Below are 19370 nucleotides of genomic sequence, written 5' to 3' on the forward strand. Positions count from 1 at the left end.
GCGCAGTGCGTGCGCCGTGGCCTGGAGCAAAGCCCCTAATCTCCGAAGGGATTTAACCTGGAAAACATAACAGCTCCGCTGACAGACTCTGTGGTATAAGTGGTCATTATAGATCTATTATTACTGGGCTGGTTGAGTGTGCACTGCTATACTATGGCCAGTTAACTTCCTTAACATTCCAAGACACCCCCCTCCTCTCCACTGCTGCACTTTGTGTGAAGAGGAGTGGGGGGGGGGGGGGGGGGGGGAAAACAAACAAAAAAAATCACATAAAATATGGAAGCCATTTCACAATATTAGCTGAAATGTCGTTGTTTGCATATCCGTCCGTCCCTGTCTCTGGAACCCTCCGCGATGCGGTCGGCGCTGCAGGGGCCCAGCGATCTCCTCTCTCTCTCTCGACAGCTTCACAGCCGCCTTCAGGCTAGCAGCTCACACAACGCACCTCACTAAAAAGGGCGTTAAAAAGTTCTGCATCCGCGAGCGAAACAGGCGCTCGGCACGCCTCCGGCGGCGACGCCCCAGAGTGAGAACGCCACCCCTGAAATCCAGTGGGTTTATTGCCTACTTATTAAGGGCGGGGAGGAGGAGGAGGAGGCTCATTTTGAGTGCGTCGCTGAGTGAATAGCTCGGTCTGAACGGTTCAGGAACCTTCGAGAGGGAGAAAGGATCCACCGGTTTTTACGTGCCGGTAAGAGCACCAGGTGGCATCCGTAACCCCCCCCCCCCCTTGTGGAAGATTGAGCACAGGGCCAGTGGTGTGATGAGACCGTCCCGAAACTGACCTCTGCTCTGGGGTTGTGTGTGTGTGTGTGTGTGTGTGTGTGAACGCATTTGTGTGTGTGTGTGTGAGAAAGAGTCTGGGTATGCGTGTGGATACGTGTGTGTCTGTACGCGTGTTTGAGAGAGTCTGCGTATGCGTACCTGCGCATTTGTACGCACGTGTGTGTACTCGTCAGCGTGTCGGGGGGGGGGCGTCTCCGGAGAGGCCGTGCTGGCGTGGCTGTCCCGCGTTCCCGCCGCTCACGCACACGCACACGCACGCACGTGCACGCCCGGGCGCGTCAGGACCTGAAGACGTGCACGGCGCGCACGACGTACTGCCTGCAGATGGGGCACTCGCTCATGCGCTTGCCGCACTTGGTGCAGGTGACCATGTGACCGCACTCCAGCAGCACGCAGTCGATGGGCAGGTCCATGCAGATCTTGCACAGGTTCTCCTCCAGGCTCGGGGCGCCAGTGGGCTCTGGAGGGGGAAAACGAGAGAGAGAGAGGGAGGGCCCACAAATCAGAACGTCCGCTTCCAAATACAGCACGGCATGCGACTGAGACGTTCACCCTTTCTGACACAAATGGAGTCAAGGACGAATTCTATGGAAATTCATATCTAATTAATAAACTTTTCCCCCTACACTGCCAAATGGCTAATGTATTTAAGTACAGTACTAAATGAATTTTAAACGACTAACATTACAATAAATGTTGTGCCAGAAGTAGGCTTTAAATTTCTTATTAGGAGCGCCCATAATGTAATTGTGTGTGCAGCTGTGTCACACAATAAAATGAATGCACCGCATTTATTTCAGGACGATCTCATTAGCACCCTTCTGCTGTAAAACGACTGGTGCGCACTGGAGGGCGGGTCTGCGAGAGGTGTTTTATTTAGGGGAAGGCACCGTCTCCCTCCCCCCACCCCCCCCCCGAGGCTCACCGAGGTTCTGCAGGTCTTTCTGGTCGTTGTAGAGGCGCGTCACGCGCTCCATCAGCTCCCACTTCTCGCAGCAGCCCTTGTAGTTGACGAAGTTGCGGGCGAGGATCTCCTTCAGCTGCCGCACGCTCAGCGCCTCGATGTCCGCCACCCCGCTCAGGTCGGACAGCGACGCCCGGCGGCTGGGGGTCACCATCTCGTCCGTGTCCGAGGACTGGGGGGGGGGGGGGGGGGGGGGGGGGGGAGAGCCGAAGGGGTCGGTATCAGCTGGACCAGGGGGGGTGTGTTCAGGACGCAGAGCATTTCTCCACGTCCTGCTACATATGAATAACACGTTTGCTCCATGGCTGTACCCATAAGCAGTGAGCGATGTATGTCAGAATTGTGCTGAACACGGACCAAGGAACCTCAGAAACAGTGTTCAGAACCTGGATGTTCAGTACAGCACCGTTTCAGCTCATTTAACACTAACACTGTTTTTCTCCTCTTAAGACACAATCCAGAACCACCAAGGAAGCAATGCACACACAAGCAGAACCACCAAGGGCTACACACATGGGGTCCTCCTAAACCATCAAGGGGTCAACCACAGTGCGGTCAAGATGTGGTCAAACACCAAGGGGTCAATACGGGAAGCCAGCACCACTAAGGAGGGGGGTATATGATGGGGTATTTAAATCCTTCTGCTTTGTGGTTTGTCTCGCTAATACGTTTGTTGAGTGTTTTTACATGTTACTCACACAGCACTGAGCTCGGGAGTCAGCTGAAACCAAAGAAAAATGCGATGCAAGCAGCAAAAACAAACATAGAGCGGGCTACGGATGCTAGGTTTCGAGCGCTAAAGCAACCAGCACTAGATTAACAGCTTTATCAGCAGGCTCCAGAGTCACGTGCGTAGATTTCATTAACCATTGTAAACCATTGGCCTTTAAGAGCTGGCGTCTTGTGCAAGCAACGAGCGGGGAAAAAGCCGTTCATGGTGTCAGAATCAAGGCGCTTCACTCCAAAACGGTATTACAGCGACACCCGTCCGTCGTGCCGTGAGCACGCGAGCGCGAGGGAAAGCGCTCGCTTATTCACGCAGACGACCTCAGCTGACACACGCGGCCGCGAAACAGCCTGTTTCGCAGGAAAACCACACCGCCGGCTGCAGCTCCCATCTCCGGCCACCGTCGAAGGGTGAGAACGCGACGGGGCCGAGCGACGGCCAGACGCACCGGAGGCCGCCGTGCAGGCGTTAGCAGCCAGGCACGGCGGCGCGGCGGCGCGGCGAAAGCGGTGGTTTTTGGAGTGAGACGACGGCCGTCCTGGTTACGAAGAAGAGACGAGGACTGGAAAGCCCCTCGCTGACGGCGATCAAAGTCGCTCTCGCGCGAATCGCAGCCTCGTTTCCCGACGAGACAGAAAGCCAAAATCTCGACTCGCGCTGCGAGATCTCTCCGCGTGTTTTCGCTGCCAGACGTTTTTATTCCCGCTGAAAGCGTATTAAAACGCACCTGAGTGCCACTGAAACATCTATTAAATATGCTAGTCACCCATTGCTGAGACTGACTAATACACGTCACAATTTCTTCACGTGTTCCATTGATACAGCTGGATCTTAACTCAGGTTAAAAATCGTTTTCTCAAGGGTATTCAAACCCAGGTTGCTAAAACTGCAGCTCAACCAAACTTGCTATGTTGACTTGGCCAGAGCATTGTTCCCTCCAGTAATCAGCGGCACAGTTTCACATTCAATCACGCTAGCGTCAAGGATATGTTACAACACACTGCTGAATATACTTGCGTATATACCAGTGTGTACACTACCAATATGTTTTCTGTACTTTGGAAGACCGATACACGGAATATGAGCTACCATTCATCTTCACCCCGAGGTTCCAGGGCTTGGCAATGGCTCAGCGACCCATGAAACGCAACCGTCTCCAAGAGGCAAAACGCGCGACAGACACCAGCGAATCAGAGGCTTTCTACGGGGCCGGGCTGTACCTGGGACTCCTGCTCCCCCTGGACCTCCGTGTCCATCTCGGTGTCAGGGGCCTCCTCCTGACCGGAGTCCACGGGTGCGGGTGGACTCTGGAGCGAAATGCAACACTCAGCAAGCACTCAGTTAGCAAGCCGCGCGACTCGTACTCCAGACCGCATGCAAAAAGCCCTGCTGTTGCTAGCTGGCTACAGGCGAGCAGCGCGGTAGCCATGGCGACGCGCGTGGCACCTGGCGAGGGGGGGGGGGGGGGGCGGGGGCGGCGGCTGCGCTACGGCACTCACCTGCTCCTCGTCTTCCTCGCCGAGCAGCTCCACGGCGGGCTCCGCGGGGGGCGGGTCGGAGGGGGAGGGGGAGGAGGAGCGGGGAGGGGCGGGGCTGGGCGGGGTCCGGAGGGGCCGGGACACGCCCTCGCTGCCGCTGCTGCTGCCGCTGCTGCTGGGGGTGCGCTGGCCCAGCACCAGGTCCACCAGCTCCTCCTTCTCCCGGCACATCTGCGTGGGCACCTCGTGCAGGTGGAGGTAGTCCCGCAGGTCCTTCACCTTCAGCCGCATCAGCTCCGTGCGGTCGAACAGGGTGCCGTGGAAACGCTGGCAGGTGTGGCACAGCCGCGGACGCAGGTCCAGCTGCACCGAGCAGCGGCTGCAGAAGCTCTTCTTGCAGTCCACGCAGACATGCTGCGGAGAGAGGAGCGGGTCAGCATGCATGCGCCAAGCACTGCTCACAGTGCTGCTCACAAAACATACTCACACACCGGCTCACAAAACCTACTCACAGGCCTGCTCACAAAACCTACTCACAGACCAGCTCACAAAACCTACTCACAGGCCTGCTCACAAAACCTACTCACAGTACTGCTCACAAAACCTACTCACAGGCCTGCTTACAAAACCTACTCACAGGCCTGCTCACAAAACCTACTCACAGGCCTGCTCACAAAACCTACATCCACTTGCTCACAAAACCTACTCACAATCCTGCTCACAAAACCTAATCGAAGTCCTGCTCACAAAACCTACTCACAGGCCTGCTCACAAAACCTACTCACAGACCTGCTCACAAAACCTACTCACAGACCTGCTCACAAAACCTGCTCACAGACCTACTCACATATCCTACTCACAGACCTGCTCACAAAACCTGCTCACAGTGCTGCTCACAAAACCTACTCACAGTCCTGCCCACAAAACCTACTCACAGACCTGCTCACAAAACCTACTCACAGACCTACTCACATATCCTACTCACAGTCCTGCCCACAAAACCTACTCACAGGCCTGCTCTCAAAACCTACTCACAGACCTGCTCACAAAACCTACTCAACAGGCTTCAGAATCACACCTGGGTCATACATGCTTTTGAAATACTGTTTATAATGGACATGTTTGGACATGGATATCAGACTTCAAGCTTGTGACTGTAGTACATACCAATTTAAAATAATTTATGATGACACACAGGCAATATGCATATTCAAATTTGACATGTCTTTAGGTGCTTGTCAAGAGAAATCCCTGCCGATTTCTGAGAATTTTCAACAAAACATTTTACTAAAAGGGGTTGCTGTGTAGCTCACCCTGTTAAATCATTTCATCAAAGTTCTGGTGCCAAGTCTGTTTCACATAGCAGCACGACCATCTGCAGAGTTTCATGAACTGCTCCTACGTGAACAACATCTGGGGCCTCAATTGCATCCATTAGGGACAGATTTCAAAGGTAACACCAAAGAATGCTCCCTAAACAGGTTTCGAGTTGACTGTGGGCCCAGCATTGTTACTGTGGTGACAAAAAACCCAAAAACAGGAAGTCAAAGAAGAGATTTTTATTTTTTACTTTGTGCAACACATACCGCCATGCTTGGTCATTGCGCAAAATGAGAATTATGCTCATCGGGTGGAAAGGGAGACACTCCACCACAGACAGCTAACGTCAGAATCAGAAGCTAAACTCTGGGTGCCAGTCACCTAGGGAACATTAGCTTTTCAGCTAGGCTAATCACACAGTGTTTACCGCAGGGCTGCCCAACCCTATTCCGGCAGATCTGCCGTCCTGCAGGTTTTCATTTCAACCCTGATGTAGCACAACTGACTCTACTAATCAGCAGCCCAAGATATCTGTCTGTTTAATGAGGTGTGCTTTGTTACGGTTGGAGTGAAAACCTGCAGGATGGTAGATCTCCAGGAACAGGGTTGGGCAGCCCTGTTTTACCGTCTTGCAGCATTAGTCAATGAAATGGGGGGGGAGAAGGCAGTGAAAGAGACCACAAGCACTCACAAAAACACGGGCAATCGAACACACCAAATCAAAATTTGGAGCTTGATGTGTTTAAGCAGTCGGGCACCACAAAATGAAGCATAAAACAGCCAGAAGGAATCCACAGTCGGCCTCTTATGACAGACACAAAATGGAGTTCCCTCCAGTGCACTTTCTATTGACAAACACACGTACAGCACATGTGAAAGCGCTCAACCAGTCTTGACCTAAAAGGTGCCCCAAACTACAAATCCCCCACCAGTCCAGATACAGCTAAAGCTAATCAAGTTGTTTTTCCCCGTGTCACAAAACCATCGAATGCACTCCTGACCTGGTCTGTCCCCTCCATGTATACCTGGGATATCCAAAAGGCTTCCGCACAGAAATGACAAGCAGTTTCATTCCCCAAAGACCAGGCTGTGTTTACGGCACTGAGAAGAACACGCAGTCAGTCGTCCACGACAACACAGGCTGCACACGGGGTAGGCATGGAGACGGAAAGGGGCAGGGACTACTCCATGATGGAAAGCTGATGAGGAGGGTAAGGTATAGTATAACAGGTAAGGAGCAGGTCTTGAAACCTAAAGGTAACAGGTTCGATTCCCGGCTAGGACACTGCAATTGTACCCTTGAGCAAGGTGCTTAACCTGCATTGCTTCAGTATATATTCAGCTGTATAAATGGATGCACTGTAAATTCTATGTAAAAGTTGTGTAAGTCGCTCTGGATAAGAGCGTCTGCTAAATTGCTAAATGCCTGTAATGTAATGCAACTTAAGAGAGAAATCCCCAGCCTACATTTCCCTACATGCAGGCAAGTCTGAAGCCACTTCCTGCTTTTAGCCACAGCGAGAAGTCACAACCAACCCCAACCCCCGAAAAGGGGACCAAATTTACCAAACACATGATGACCCACCACTTCAACTCCCCCAGTCGTAAACAGGAAGACTGAAACCCTCGTGCTAGGGCGCGATTCCATCGCCAGAGGCAGATTCCAGACCATAAACAATTCAAGTGGACCTGGCTGAATGTCCAGAGCTCGAATTATAGCAGGGTTGAAGGGCAGGCAAAACAGCCTTTGAGCGGATTCTCTTTGAAGGCACGAGGTCACCAAAGGTGCAACGTTTAGGTTTACGGAACTGGCGCAAAAACGTGGGAATCAGCGTGTGTACGGGTTGCAGGGGCTTCAAAGAGCCGTGTCTTACCAGCGCAGAGCACAGTACAAGAGAGATAATGGACACCAGGGCACAGCAATCAGAGCCAGAAACAAAATGGGGGAAAACTACTGCGGATGCGATGCGGACGCCCGACAACAATTTCATTCATACACAGATGGCGATTAATCTTATTTGGAGGATTACAGGAGGTAAATGATGACTTTAGAAGGATGGAATTATAAACAGGATTTCGCTTAAATTACCCTTGTCCGTCACCACAAACTGAAACAAACACAAAAAAGAACAAGCACTTCCTTCGGCATCGTTCTATTGTGAACACCAGCGATAAATATTAACTTTATCTTCATAAACAAAATTTTCCTGTGTGTACACTTTAGATGTAAAAAAAAAAACATGGCAAGATGGTCTGCTTTTCCTTTAAAATCATCTGCTGTAAAAGCAGAAACACGAGGGGTTTGAGAATATCTCTAAAATTTTATTGCTTTAAAACACCTCTAGGGTATCTGCGCCTGTGTCCTTACCGTAATCAAACAAATGGTCTCGCTTGGGCAAATACACGCCATCTGCCCGCTGGTTTCTGTATAAACAATGCACTGACCAACACGTGTTTGGAGTAATTATCACTGCTACACGGCGTTAATTAAACTACATATAGTAGTCATTTTAAGGGGGATTTTTTTTAAGGAGGAAAGTCTTGCGTAATATGAAATACAGTCATCCCGCACGTAAATAAACTCACGATTGTGTAAGAAATGGGAAAGGCCAGACTTCCTGTAACTGACCGCTCAAAACATTATCCGGTGGTTTGGACTGAAAAGAGGCTGTGCGGCGGTAAGGGGGGCGTGACGACCGTGCCGTGTGACGGAGACGCCGGGGGAGCGGCGGGCAACAGCGGGCGGCCGCGCCGATGTCGGGTGCCGCGCTGTCACGCGAGCCTCTCTTCTGCCCGCGTACCCGCGCGGCGCGCGGCTCGGCCAATCGGGTGGGACTGGCGAGCCGAGGGCGTGGCTCCGGAAAGCACAGAGCGCCGCGCGAGCGAAACGGGCACAAGCCAAAGACCGGTCAGTTCATTACAAAGCAGAGATGTTCCTCTTTCACCGGACCACAAAATGTCCACAACAAAAAGCACACAGACCTGTCCATTGTTAATGGCAGTACGGTTCTTCTATCGTCTGAATGATGCAGGCCGACTGAAGCCCCAGATCTTTTTTTCGGCTGACGTGATGTGGTTCATCTGCCCCCCCCCCCACCCGCTTTCATCTGGGCCATTTTCTGACTGACCCCCGTTATCCCAGAATATGACTGAAGCACACATTTGGAAAAGGCGTTCAGCCGAATGCATGACTCCACCCTTGAAGTCACTGATGGTACAGTTATCAAATGAAAGACCTGAGCAAAATGCCTTTAGACCAGGGCTGCCCAACCCCTTTTCCTGGAGACCAACCGTCCAGTTGGTTTTCATTTCATCCGTAACTTGGCACACCTCCACTAATGAGCAGCGCAACAGGATCTCTGGCTGCTGAATGAGGTGTGCTTTGTTTGGGTTGGAGCGAAAACCCACAGGACGACAGATTTCCAGGAACAGAACTGAGCAGTCCCGAATTAGATCGTATTTTATTCATTTTAACGACACACCTGGTTTACGACGACGTTGCCGTACAGCGTGAGGCTGAAACGATATTAACACTCCCGTACGGTTCCTCTTTGGGAGCCGTGGGACATCATCAGGTTTTTAAAAACCTTAACAACGTTACTATGGCGAGACTGTGCAACTCAGTGCACAGGGTGGACTCCCCACCATGGCACTGTCTGCACTACGATCCCATCCCTACCTGTAGCTCTCTTTGCTTCCCCCTGACTGGGGAACTAAACTAAAACAAAAACACCTAAGGAGGAAGGACAGACTGTCTCATTTTATCACTAAATTATTCATTTTGATTATTAAATTATTTAACTTTGGAAATTAAGTCAAACAACGATGCTCTTCCCTGTATAAACACTGAGCAGGCCAGTGAAGCTGTGCACGCTGGGAAAGCGTTGATGGCGTTGATGGTCTTGACGCCCGGCGGGGGGGGGGGGGGGGGGGGGGCGGGTCTTACCTTCCTGGCGACGGTGTTGAAGCGGCCTCCGCAGGCCTTGCACAGGTGCTCGGGGGCCGTGGGGGAGGAGCTGAACCCCGAGTTGGTGTAGACCTGGCGCCGCGTGTTGCCGTTGTGTTCCACCGTGGCAGAGGCGGTGTTCTCCACGCAGAGCCAGCTACAGCAGGACGTCCACATGCTCCAGCCTGCCGGAGACACACAGGGGGTGGGGGGCGGGGTGGGGACAGGGCTGGGCTGAGAGGAGCGCGCGTCACACACACCAGGGATCATCGAATCTGGCCCCTGAATCCAAATCCGGTCCTGGTTTTCCTTCCTCCCAGGTCAGTAACCGAACAATTAGAGCTACCGATTGGCCAGACTGTCTGCACACCGGACGCCCAGGTAAGGGGAGGGTGGAAAACCAGCACCTCGTTTCTGAGGGGTTTACACAGTGATAAACAAGAGAGCAGGGGCTTCCACATCACCCCCTGCTGGTGCTGCTCAAGCAGCCAAATCTTTTCGTTACTTGTATAAAATCATGTTGCACAAGCATTAAAAATTTGCTGGAAATACAGAAATAACTTGCTCGTTACTTTGCAAATTTTGGGGAAAAATCACAGTGTTGATTGGCTGAATCTGAGCCATTGCCTCTTCCCAAAAGCCTGCCATTCAATTAAATAAAACTGGCCACACCCTGGCGACACAATCATCATTTTTATATTGTATTGGTGCCAGTTGCTGACATATGATGCAGAACTACATGCTTATGGTAACTAATTTAGTGTGTATGAAACCAAGTGCCAGTGAAAATGAAATTAGCTTCTACGCGAGCATGGGAAACAAGCACTCTGGACTTGCAACAAGCTATCAAGCTATGAGTCAGTGGCTGAAACACACACTATTAAACTGACCTTTCGACCAGATAATGCAATTACTTGGCGCAGTCTGGCTTACAGGGCAGGCCCATGTCTTAGCGCAGACTAAGCTCCTTAAGGGTTTCAGTAGCACTCATGCTAAATGCAATCACAGGAAATTATTCAACAGCGTACACAAAAACCCGAAACTCACTTAGCTGCCATCTAACATTTCTCTGGAGGCAGAGGGCTCCAGCGGGCAAACCCCTTGCTCTGTTTACACACTCGCTACCATGGAAACCGGGCCATGGGAGGTTTACTCCGCTCTGGAACAGCAGCTGGGGCGGCCAGGGCAGCCCCTGTTGTGTGCAAGCACTGATATTCTGGCACGCAGGTGCAGGGGTCAACAAGTGTGGGAAAACGAGTCGATCCTTTACAGCAGCGACTTGACAGCGCAATTTTGCAGGGCAGTGTCAGTTTCCATACTCTTCAAAAGTTTTGCAATATCACGATTACTCAGTTGCCTTGAGGGGACACGTATGTAGGACGATCCACAATGCATCATTTTATCACAAGACAGAGCTGTCCGTTTATATATGCCTTGATAGATTTTTGAAGGCAAGGGACTTGCTGATACAACACAATGTAGTATTCTAAGCCAGAAGCCAGAACCCTAAGGAGTAGCTGATGCTCCTTATGCAAAAAAAAAAAAGAAAAAAAGAAAAAAAGAAAAAACATTACATTACATTGATTTAGGAGACGCTTTTATCCAAAACAAGACTGGCTAACAGTTTGCACCTATTTATAAAATTAATTATTGGTAGTTTTTACTCAACACCGCCATTAATGATCAGACTACATGATTTACAACACAAGTAAGCAGCTTCTACAGTCGGAGCGTAGAGATCGGCCTTTATTGTAAGGGCTGCCTGTCTGTTGCATAGTCATACGAGTACGTTTCACAGCTCCGTCGCCCTTCCTGCAAACAATTAAAACAATGGGCGCGCTGTGCAACTCAGCACACAGCGATACAGTTCTATATGCAAATGACCAGCTCAGTAATAACAGATCAAAGGTCACACGGACAGTAAAAAGGAAAGCATTTTGCGCATGTAGCTTATGGACGAGGAGGGAGTGCGTGCCAGGGGACGCTGCAATTCATTTAAATTCATTATCGTTTTCTCACACGTATGTCATCCTGTCTTTTTTATTACAATCACTGACCGTGAATGCATAATATATTCAAAAACCAGGTCCAATTTGCTGGGTCATAGCACAGTCCCATGAGGTTCAAGCTATTGTTTGATCACTAAAAATACAAATATAACTGACTAACAGACGCGGTGGGGAATCTGGATCTGGGTCGGCGAAAACTTCTATGCACACTAACACAAGCCTGCTTGTACTAACGAATTAAAGGAGAATCTCGTGTTTGAACGTTTGTTTACAACAATGCTCCTCGAACACGCTTGTCATTCTAACATAGGGTATACTTCAATCTAATACTTTGTACTGTATGTGTTGGTTTAGTTTAAATGCTACAATCAGTTCAAACCTGACTCAACAAATTATTTTGTTTTGCAAAGTAGTTAGCCAAGTGGTTGAATTCACTTTACTTGCCATTTCCGTGCGTCAGAAAAGAAGTGAATAAAACTCGTCAAAAGTTTAAAAACTAACGAAACATTACCAACACTGATATTACATTACTACTTCGTTAAACAGTCGAGCCGAGAAATTAGCTAGCTAATTAGCTTACACGCATTAGCTTGCTAGTTATCTAAACAGCTAGAACAGATAACGTACATGTCACTAACACTGCGTTTTCATTGCATTCCGGTGCCTCACTGGCCAGTTAGCTATAGCTAAAGCTGACTAACATCACGGTTATAAGTTACTGCTATACACTAGGCTACCCCACGCCACTTTTCAGTTAACATTACCTAACTAGTTGTTTTAGAAACCTACAACGTTTTGTTGTGGTATTGAGCAAGCTACTTGTAACAAGAATTCGACTTATTTAAGCTGTTCTACTTGACTAACCGCACATTTTCTTTACGGAAACTCGATGGCTAGGGTTAGCTAGCTAGTGTCGTTAGCAAAACAATGCATTCACTTTTGTATTAACGGTATGTGTCAGCTAACGTTACATACAATAATGCATTTTTCAACCGAGGGAGCAAGCCCACTCGGTTAGAAATGATCGCTGAAGCGAATGAACACTTACCTTTGTCTACTCTCAACGTGCGCTGTAAACTTTGGCTGTTAGTTCAATGAAGTTTCTGAACTGCTCTCAGCTAAACACGGAACATAAAGTACCCACATGAATGACTACACTAGCAACGAGGAAGATGAGAACCTCGAACACCCCCCGCTGGTTCCATCACCAACGTCACACCCCCGCTGTAATTCATCACGACTGATGCAGATGCCCCAGAGAACAATAATGCGCGCACGTTTCAGGAGAAGTTTGAAGAGCGCGCACGTTTCATGAGATAACTTTGGCGGACACCCGCACGCAATAACCTTTGGCGTTCGAGGCGCTTTCTTTATAACAGATATACGCCTCCCCAACGCTGACAGTTGTTAACAGCAACGCGTTTAGTGTCAGTTTCAGAGTTACAGGAACACAAAAACTTTATTCCTTTAATGTCCATGTGCCATGCTTCTTACCCTGAAATACTGCAGTAAAACAGTAACAGGGTAACAGGGCTCAGCTCATATACGGCATAGAACTGGCCCGACCCGCTCCTCTGCAAAGGTAGTGGGTTAATGCATTCCAAATTACAGTAAAATCATGCCAATGGGTGAGGGGTATGCAAAATAGTGAATTATCATTTGGTTCAAGTAGCATCGTTGTGGGCTGATGGATTGTAACAGCACACCTAACCTTGTGTATCAAAGTGAGATTTTACGGGTATATTTAATCATTTGTTTGGTAGTACTTTCCATTAGCACAAACCAGTCAACGTGTCCAGTAGAAACGTGTATGTGTGTTACCTTAAAATTAACAACCGAAGAGTATTGTCGGAGACTTATGATTCTACACTTCACATAAAGACCTTTCTAGCCTTTTTGCAATTGTTCTTGCAACACTCTGCATTCAAAATACAGACTGGAAGTATTCGATATTATTATTAGCACATTGGGTACATAGATGCTACTGTGAACTATGACAGCTCTCAAACGCCTGCACAATTCGTCCTCTGCAGCAGAAATAATGCAGACATAGAATTCTATGATCAGTTATACAAATATTCTTTCTGTTGTGACAAATTGATTGCACTAACTTTTACCATTCTGACATCACGTCTCGTAAATAAAATATTGAGAAATGTCACCCATACACACGGCCTAAAACCATATTGGCTTTCAAACAGAAGCCCCCGGTGTGTTATTGAAGATTATTCGTATTTGTTAAATCATCACCTCATGGTGAATACGAAACTTGGAAGAACGAAAGTGGTGCCTTCCAGATATTTCTTTTCAGTCATCAGAATGTGAAAGATTGCTATAAGGCTAGCTGGCGAGCTAGCAACCTTACCTGTGTGACCTGGAGCAAATCCTCGCTGTCATGGTTGTCTCTTGCGTCTGTATTCAATTCAGTGTTAATCTACAAATATACAATGTAATAATGCACAGTATCAAATACTGTTTATTAAATTACTATCTGTGAGCGTTTTCAAATTGCAGCCATAATTGCAGCTATGTTGCGGTGGAGAATATCTATGGTGGTGGCTCCCACTGTGCAGGATGTGATGTCATTCAAGCGCCAGTTGTTTGGTTCTTCTTCGTCTTGGCGGTGGCGGGAAGGAGCTACCCAGTGGGCAAGGTTCGTCTGGAGCTGAAGCATGGATGTCGAAATGAAAGAAACTGTAGAACAACCTCAAGCAGACACAGATTCAAAGAAAGAGGAGGCTCCAGGAAAGGTGTCAGGCACTGCATATGAGTTACCATGGTAAAGTTACTAAAGTTTTCTATTTTAATGTTGACAGCGCGTTATCGTGATAGCTAATGTTAACGTTAGTTGGCTAGGACTTAACTGGCAAGTCTTGCCACCGCCTGCCACTCAGGACTGAAATTGCTTTCCGAATAGCGCAGATTCGTAGTTTAATATCCACGATCTCCTTCGCGGCTGCTCGTTCGGTGGGGACGAGTGAGGTTCAGCTTAGTTTTATGTAACCTCTCTAGACAACTTCATGATATGCTCAACTAGAGCTGTCAGTAAACGCTTGCTGTTCCCGACGCAATAGACATCGCACAATGTAGTCGTTTAGGTTGGCTTGCGAGCTTCTTTCGGTGACGTCTTGATTGTTCCTTTAATTATTTAAGGGTGGAAAAATACAGACCCTTGAAGTTGAATGAAATAGTCGGGAATGAAGACACTGTCAGCAGATTGGAGGTAGGTCCAAAGCAGCAGTTTATTATGCAGATTGTTGGCTTCATTTTAAGGTTGCTTTGGTATCAGCTCATCTTTTTTCTCATTAGCAATAAATTGTTAAATTCAGCACCAATGCCACCTGAATTAACGGTTCTCTGATTAATTATGTCGTTTCAGGTGTTTGCCAGAGAAGGAAATGTACCCAACATCATCATAGCAGTAAGTGCTTCACACTAAATAGTGGAAACAGTATTTGTAGTGTGGAGAATATCGAAATTGAAAAAGTCCATACTGGGTTTTCACTTTAAGTAGTATTTTTCTTTTTAGTATTTTACCTTCACCAGGATACGTTTTCTCGGTCCTCTTTTTGTCTGGAATATTTACTTGTAGGGTCCCCCTGGTACCGGAAAGACCACCAGTATTCTTTGTTTAGCGCGAGCTCTTCTTGGTCCCGCAATGAAAGACGCAGTGCTGGAACTCAATGCTTCCAACGACCGGTGAGCCAGAATCATTTGTCTTTTCTGAATAGATCATTTAGTCCAGGCAGCCATCGCAGAGCTTGCTAGATGGGGAAGATGTTTGGTGCAACACGAGACAGCCTAACTTCAGTTTTTATTCGTGATAATTTCCTAGCAACGTTTGCGACATTTATCAGATGCACTTTTGTAATCTGACCACAAAACAAAAGAATGTCAAGATGAATAGTGTTGGGAGATCCAGTCAGAAAATGACAGACGTTACTAAAATTTTCATTTTGTGCTCAAAGTATGTAAACAAAGCTGTCCTCTTGGCATGTATTTAAGCACATCAAGTGTGATTAATTGCAACGTAAATTTCAGCATGTGCAGATTTATTTATTTATTTATTTATTTATTTATCTAATGTAGCTTAATTGAAGCTGCTGTTTATTAGCAGTAGGTGCACCTTGGCTGAGGATGCATTTTGGTGTTGCTCTTCAAATAGAAGTGCATCAACGAAACTTTGATACAAGCTGGTTTTAAAAGCACTGTATACCGTACAATAAATAACGGCTATTTTAAGTACTCACTGTAACATAAACGTTCAACGCAAACTTTTGAAACTAAAGCATAGGATCTTAATAACATTGTTGTATTGCATTTCTCCAGAGGAATTGACGTTGTCAGAAACAAGATCAAAATGTTTGCCCAGCAGAAAGTGACTCTACCAAAAGGCCGACACAAGATCATCATTCTGGATGAAGCTGACAGGTAACACAGCCTGCACATAGCCTCACTGTGTATGGATGTCAAAAACTAATAACACAGCCAATGACTGTGGTGCGAAACAAATACCACGACCAATCAGTGGTCTTGTTATTGGTTTTGCATGTGCTATGAAAGGTCTTCCGCCTGCTGGTGGTCTTAGTAAATCGGGTCCTTTGTGCGTTGACAAGCTGCCATATCACTTTAGTCGGGGGTAACCTTGGGAAAGGACTGAGGTAGAGAGGTCTGAAAGAATTTGTAAATGTGCACATGATGAGGACATCCAAGCTGTATACCCTATATGTCCATTAAAACAGTTACAGAGGGGTTTATGTAATAGCTGCCAATGTTTTCTTTGAAACGCCATTTAGTTTAAACCTCCAGGTAGATGCATGCTTTAACTGTGCTCACTGTGGGAACTGGGTGGCTGTGGGTGCATGGTACCTTATTGGAGAGAGAACCTGAGGAGCTCTGGTTAAGCCCTCCTGACCTACTGACAGGATGAGGCCGATCGTGTCCTGCCATTATGGACACATTCGTAGTCTTCTGATGACATGGGCGAAGACCAATATTGGGACTACAGAGCCCAGCATGCAATGTACTTCTGGTGAGCGTGTTTACTAACTGAAACATAACTTTGTTACCGCGCTCCCCAGCATGACGGACGGAGCCCAGCAGGCCCTGAGGAGGACGATGGAGATCTACTCCAAGACCACGCGCTTTGCTCTGGCCTGCAACGCCTCCGATAAGATCATAGGTGAGCAGTCCGGCAGCGCAGAAGGAGGAAGTAGAGAATAAATATCCCACTTACATTTTTATTCTCTAATAATTGGCTGCAGTGCTCTGACTGATACTTTAATCCCACACTGCAGTACATTGAATTTTCTGGCTCTCTTTTGACTGCAAATCTTTGACTTGCGAGGGAAGATTCATTTAGTCTATTTCAAGCAGCCATTATTTCAATTGAGTGGTTTAGTTCTAAGAGCCAAATAGGACCAAGCTTAGGCTACCCTGGTCTATTTAAAAATTTAAGCAGTTTTTTAAATTTATTGATGGTGTTGAACAGAATGTGCCTGTGCACCCATGTCTGCCTACACCTACACACACAAACATGCACACATATGCACAACCACACACACACACACACGGCAGTGGAGTGTACGTGCGTGTGGGCCGAGGCTCCTCGTGACCGTGTGTGTGTGTGTGTGTGTGTGTGTGTGCGCGTGCGTGCGTGACTCTCCGCTCAGAACCCATCCAGTCGCGATGCGCAGTCCTACGCTACACCAAGCTGAGGGACGAGCAGATCATGATGCGGCTGATGGAGGTGGTGGAGAAGGAGGGCGTGGCCACCACCAGCGACGGCCTGGAGGCCATCATCTTCACCGCCCAGGGGGACATGCGGCAGGTGTGGCGTTTTGCACAGAGAAGTCTTCAGCCGTGCGCATCTCAGAGATACTCTATCCCTTTCAGACCCACTGGAATGCCTGCGGGTCATCGACTGTTTTAACCCGTTAATGCAAGCTTGTTCCCAGAGATTTCTTATGTAAGCATCTATAGTCATCCAAGAAATATTCACAGATGGAAAAAGAGTGGTAGAGACTTCGGCGACTTTAGTTGCCCGCAGGCTTAAATGGGCTAAGAGACATTTTTTAAAACGTCTTAAACAATTTTTTAAAATATTAAATTTGAAACAACATTTAAAGTTTTAAATTCTATTTTCCTCTGATTGTTGGTTAAGGTTAGTAACCTGTTTTTCTGAAAAATTTTGGGGGTCTGCTGGAATATTCTCATATTTTTCTAGTATATAAAGACAAGGAGTTTCAGATATGTGTTTGAGAAAAATTGCAGTAAATATCAGTTGTTGTTAGAAGGTAAGGTGTGTTTACTTGGGCTGGGAGTCCTCATACAATTTGATACCAATGTTGTCATTACATTTCTTTTGAAAACAGGCCCTGAACAACTTGCAGTCCACAAATTCTGGATTTGGATTTGTCAACAGTGAGAATGTGTTCAAGGTATGCAGATTTCACTGAATTCTGAATTCACCGCATACTTCAATTCACTTCTATTGAGTCTATACCTCTTTAATGCTAGTTACCTATGGAAATTAAAGTAATTAAATAAAAATAATCTGATGGCTTGGTGTTGGTGTCTACAACATGGAGAAATTTTAGTTTAACTTTGAATGGGGGCAAGCAGTGAGTGAGTGGTTCTGAACGATGTGGGGGTATTTATCTTGCAGGTGTGTGATGAACCCCATCCTCTGCTGGTGAAAAGCATGCTGGAACATTGTGTAAATGGCAACATTGATGAGGCCTACAAGGTAGTTAATAGCTAATTGTTTAAAATAAATAAATTATATATATATATATTAATCAGCATAAGATTTCTGTTGGTCTGCCTCAATGGTAATCGATTTGTAATATTACAATGGAAAATTGTGTATAATGTGTGCACAGAATCCTCTGTTTAGATTTTGTTACTTTGGGTGTAAAATGAGGGGTGTTGCACGGTTCCACTGATCACTGGTGGATGGTGAAATCTGAGCATGGGCAGAAGTACTAAATAGACCCTGACCACGGACTTCACTTCCCATCAGCACTGGTTTTAACCCCATTGCTTAACTTTCACTTTTTGAACCCTATTGAAGGTCATCGAGCAGCTGTGGTTGCTAGGTTACTCCCCCGAAGACATCATCGGTAACATCTTCAGAGTTTGCAAGACCTTCCAGATGCCGGAGTACCTGAAACTGGAGTTTATCAAGGTGAGCAACCTGGCCTATTGGGACTACGATAGGGTTAGTGTCACTTCTGTTTTAGGGTGTGACAGTGAACAGGCAGCTCCACTCTAAAACGGGCCGGAGGATCTGCCAGTTTTTGTTCCTCCGCAACTCTCAGATGTGAAATTGAACTTGATTGGAGTTGAAACTGAGCTTGGGTAGGTCGTCTGGACAGGAATGGCCTGTCCTTGCATTAACCAAATACCCTTCCACAGAATTTCCTCATTGTTTGAAAACTATTGTGTTTCTGTTTGAGCTAGCCAGTACTTGTATTTTGCAGTTAATATTGCCAAAAGAAGGTAAACTGGACTTGACCGTTCCATTCTGTGCGCACCTCTCACCCTCCAGTTACTGCTGTGCCTCTTTCAGGAGATTGGCTACACTCACATGAAGGTGGCGGAGGGGGTCAACTCACTGCTGCAGATGGCTGGGCTGCTGGGCAGACTCTGTGCCAAGACTGTAGCTCCTGAGGCTAGCTAAGCCCCGCCCACATCGGAACCTCCCATTGGTTCCTCGATCCTGTCGCTTCCCTTCAATTCCCCTTCTGGCTCCTCCCCTCATCACACCACATATTTCTTGATCTTACTTCATGTGAGAGTGCCGAGTCAACTTTACAGCAGTGCCATCTAGTGGCCACTGCCGATTCCACTATAGTGACAACAAGGGACTGCAGTTGTGAAGGTTGCATGCAAAAACTGCTGTTGGGAGTTTGCAAACAAGGGTCTGTTTTGTAGAGCAGTGGTTCCCAAACCTGTTGTCGGGCACCCCGGCCAGATCCAGGTATTTGATGTGCTCCACCTTGAGCACACCTGATGTTTTGTGATAGAACTTACAATGCTTACATTTTTCATGAAACGATAATAAACGTTGAATTTTTCACAAAAGGCAAGAGAGTATAGTTCTTGTGCTTTTCGTGTGTTTTTAATGAATTTTTAG

The 19370-nt window shown here is 47.4% G+C and overlaps 2 protein-coding genes across 4 annotated transcripts; one reads left to right on the plus strand and one right to left on the minus strand.

Moving 5' to 3' along the window:
* Window positions 1-722: 722 nt before the first annotated feature.
* Window positions 723-13777, minus strand: LOC118235621 (E3 ubiquitin-protein ligase rififylin-like). 3 transcript variants are annotated; one of them, XM_035433163.1, is made up of 6 exons: window positions 13596-13777; window positions 9222-9406; window positions 3977-4369; window positions 3698-3784; window positions 1712-1922; window positions 723-1246 (listed from the first exon to the last, which is right to left on the minus strand). In XM_035433163.1, exons 2-6 carry the CDS (start codon window positions 9396-9398, stop codon window positions 1065-1067), a joined length of 1050 nt encoding a protein of 349 aa, XP_035289054.1. In that variant the 5' UTR covers window positions 9399-9406; window positions 13596-13777; the 3' UTR covers window positions 723-1064. The 3 variants fall into 3 exon arrangements, with proteins under 3 accessions (XP_035289054.1, XP_035289053.1, XP_035289056.1); XM_035433162.1 differs by lacking the exon at window positions 13596-13777 and adding an exon at window positions 12279-12536; XM_035433165.1 differs by lacking the exons at window positions 3698-3784; window positions 13596-13777 and adding an exon at window positions 12279-12534.
* A 41-nt stretch (window positions 13778-13818) lies between these two features.
* rfc2 (replication factor C (activator 1) 2) lies at window positions 13819-19332 on the plus strand. The gene is made up of 11 exons (XM_035433161.1): window positions 13819-14009; window positions 14384-14453; window positions 14610-14651; window positions 14823-14929; window positions 15560-15661; window positions 16312-16412; window positions 16903-17060; window positions 17605-17670; window positions 17898-17978; window positions 18306-18419; window positions 18804-19332. Exons 1-11 carry the CDS (start codon window positions 13903-13905, stop codon window positions 18912-18914), a joined length of 1059 nt encoding a protein of 352 aa, XP_035289052.1. The 5' UTR covers window positions 13819-13902; the 3' UTR covers window positions 18915-19332.
* Window positions 19333-19370: the final 38 nt, after the last annotated feature.

This window comes from Anguilla anguilla, chromosome 9, assembly GCF_013347855.1.
Source record: "Anguilla anguilla isolate fAngAng1 chromosome 9, fAngAng1.pri, whole genome shotgun sequence".
NCBI lineage: Eukaryota > Metazoa > Chordata > Actinopteri > Anguilliformes > Anguillidae > Anguilla > Anguilla anguilla.

What these genes read in the sequence shown, in the direction of transcription:
- rfc2 (XM_035433161.1), top strand. Translation starts at nt 13,903, where the DNA reads ATGGATGTCGAAATGAAAGAAACTGTAGAACAACCTCAAGCAGACACA. An exon ending in TACCCAACATCATCATAGCA is followed by an intron (nt 14,652 to 14,822) that starts GTAAGTGCTTCA and finishes ATTTACTTGTAG; the next exon opens with GGTCCCCCTGGTACCGGAAA. An exon ending in CGCCTCCGATAAGATCATAG is followed by an intron (nt 16,413 to 16,902) that starts GTGAGCAGTCCG and finishes CTCTCCGCTCAG; the next exon opens with AACCCATCCAGTCGCGATGC.
- LOC118235621 (XM_035433163.1), bottom strand. Translation starts at nt 9,398, where the DNA reads ATGTGGACGTCCTGCTGTAGCTGGCTCTGCGTGGAGAACACCGCCTCT. An exon ending in GCGAGGAAGACGAGGAGCAG is followed by an intron (nt 3,785 to 3,976) that starts GTGAGTGCCGTA and finishes ATTTCGCTCCAG; the next exon opens with AGTCCACCCGCACCCGTGGA. An exon ending in GAAAGACCTGCAGAACCTCG is followed by an intron (nt 1,247 to 1,711) that starts GTGAGCCTCGGG and finishes TTCCCCCTCCAG; the next exon opens with AGCCCACTGGCGCCCCGAGC.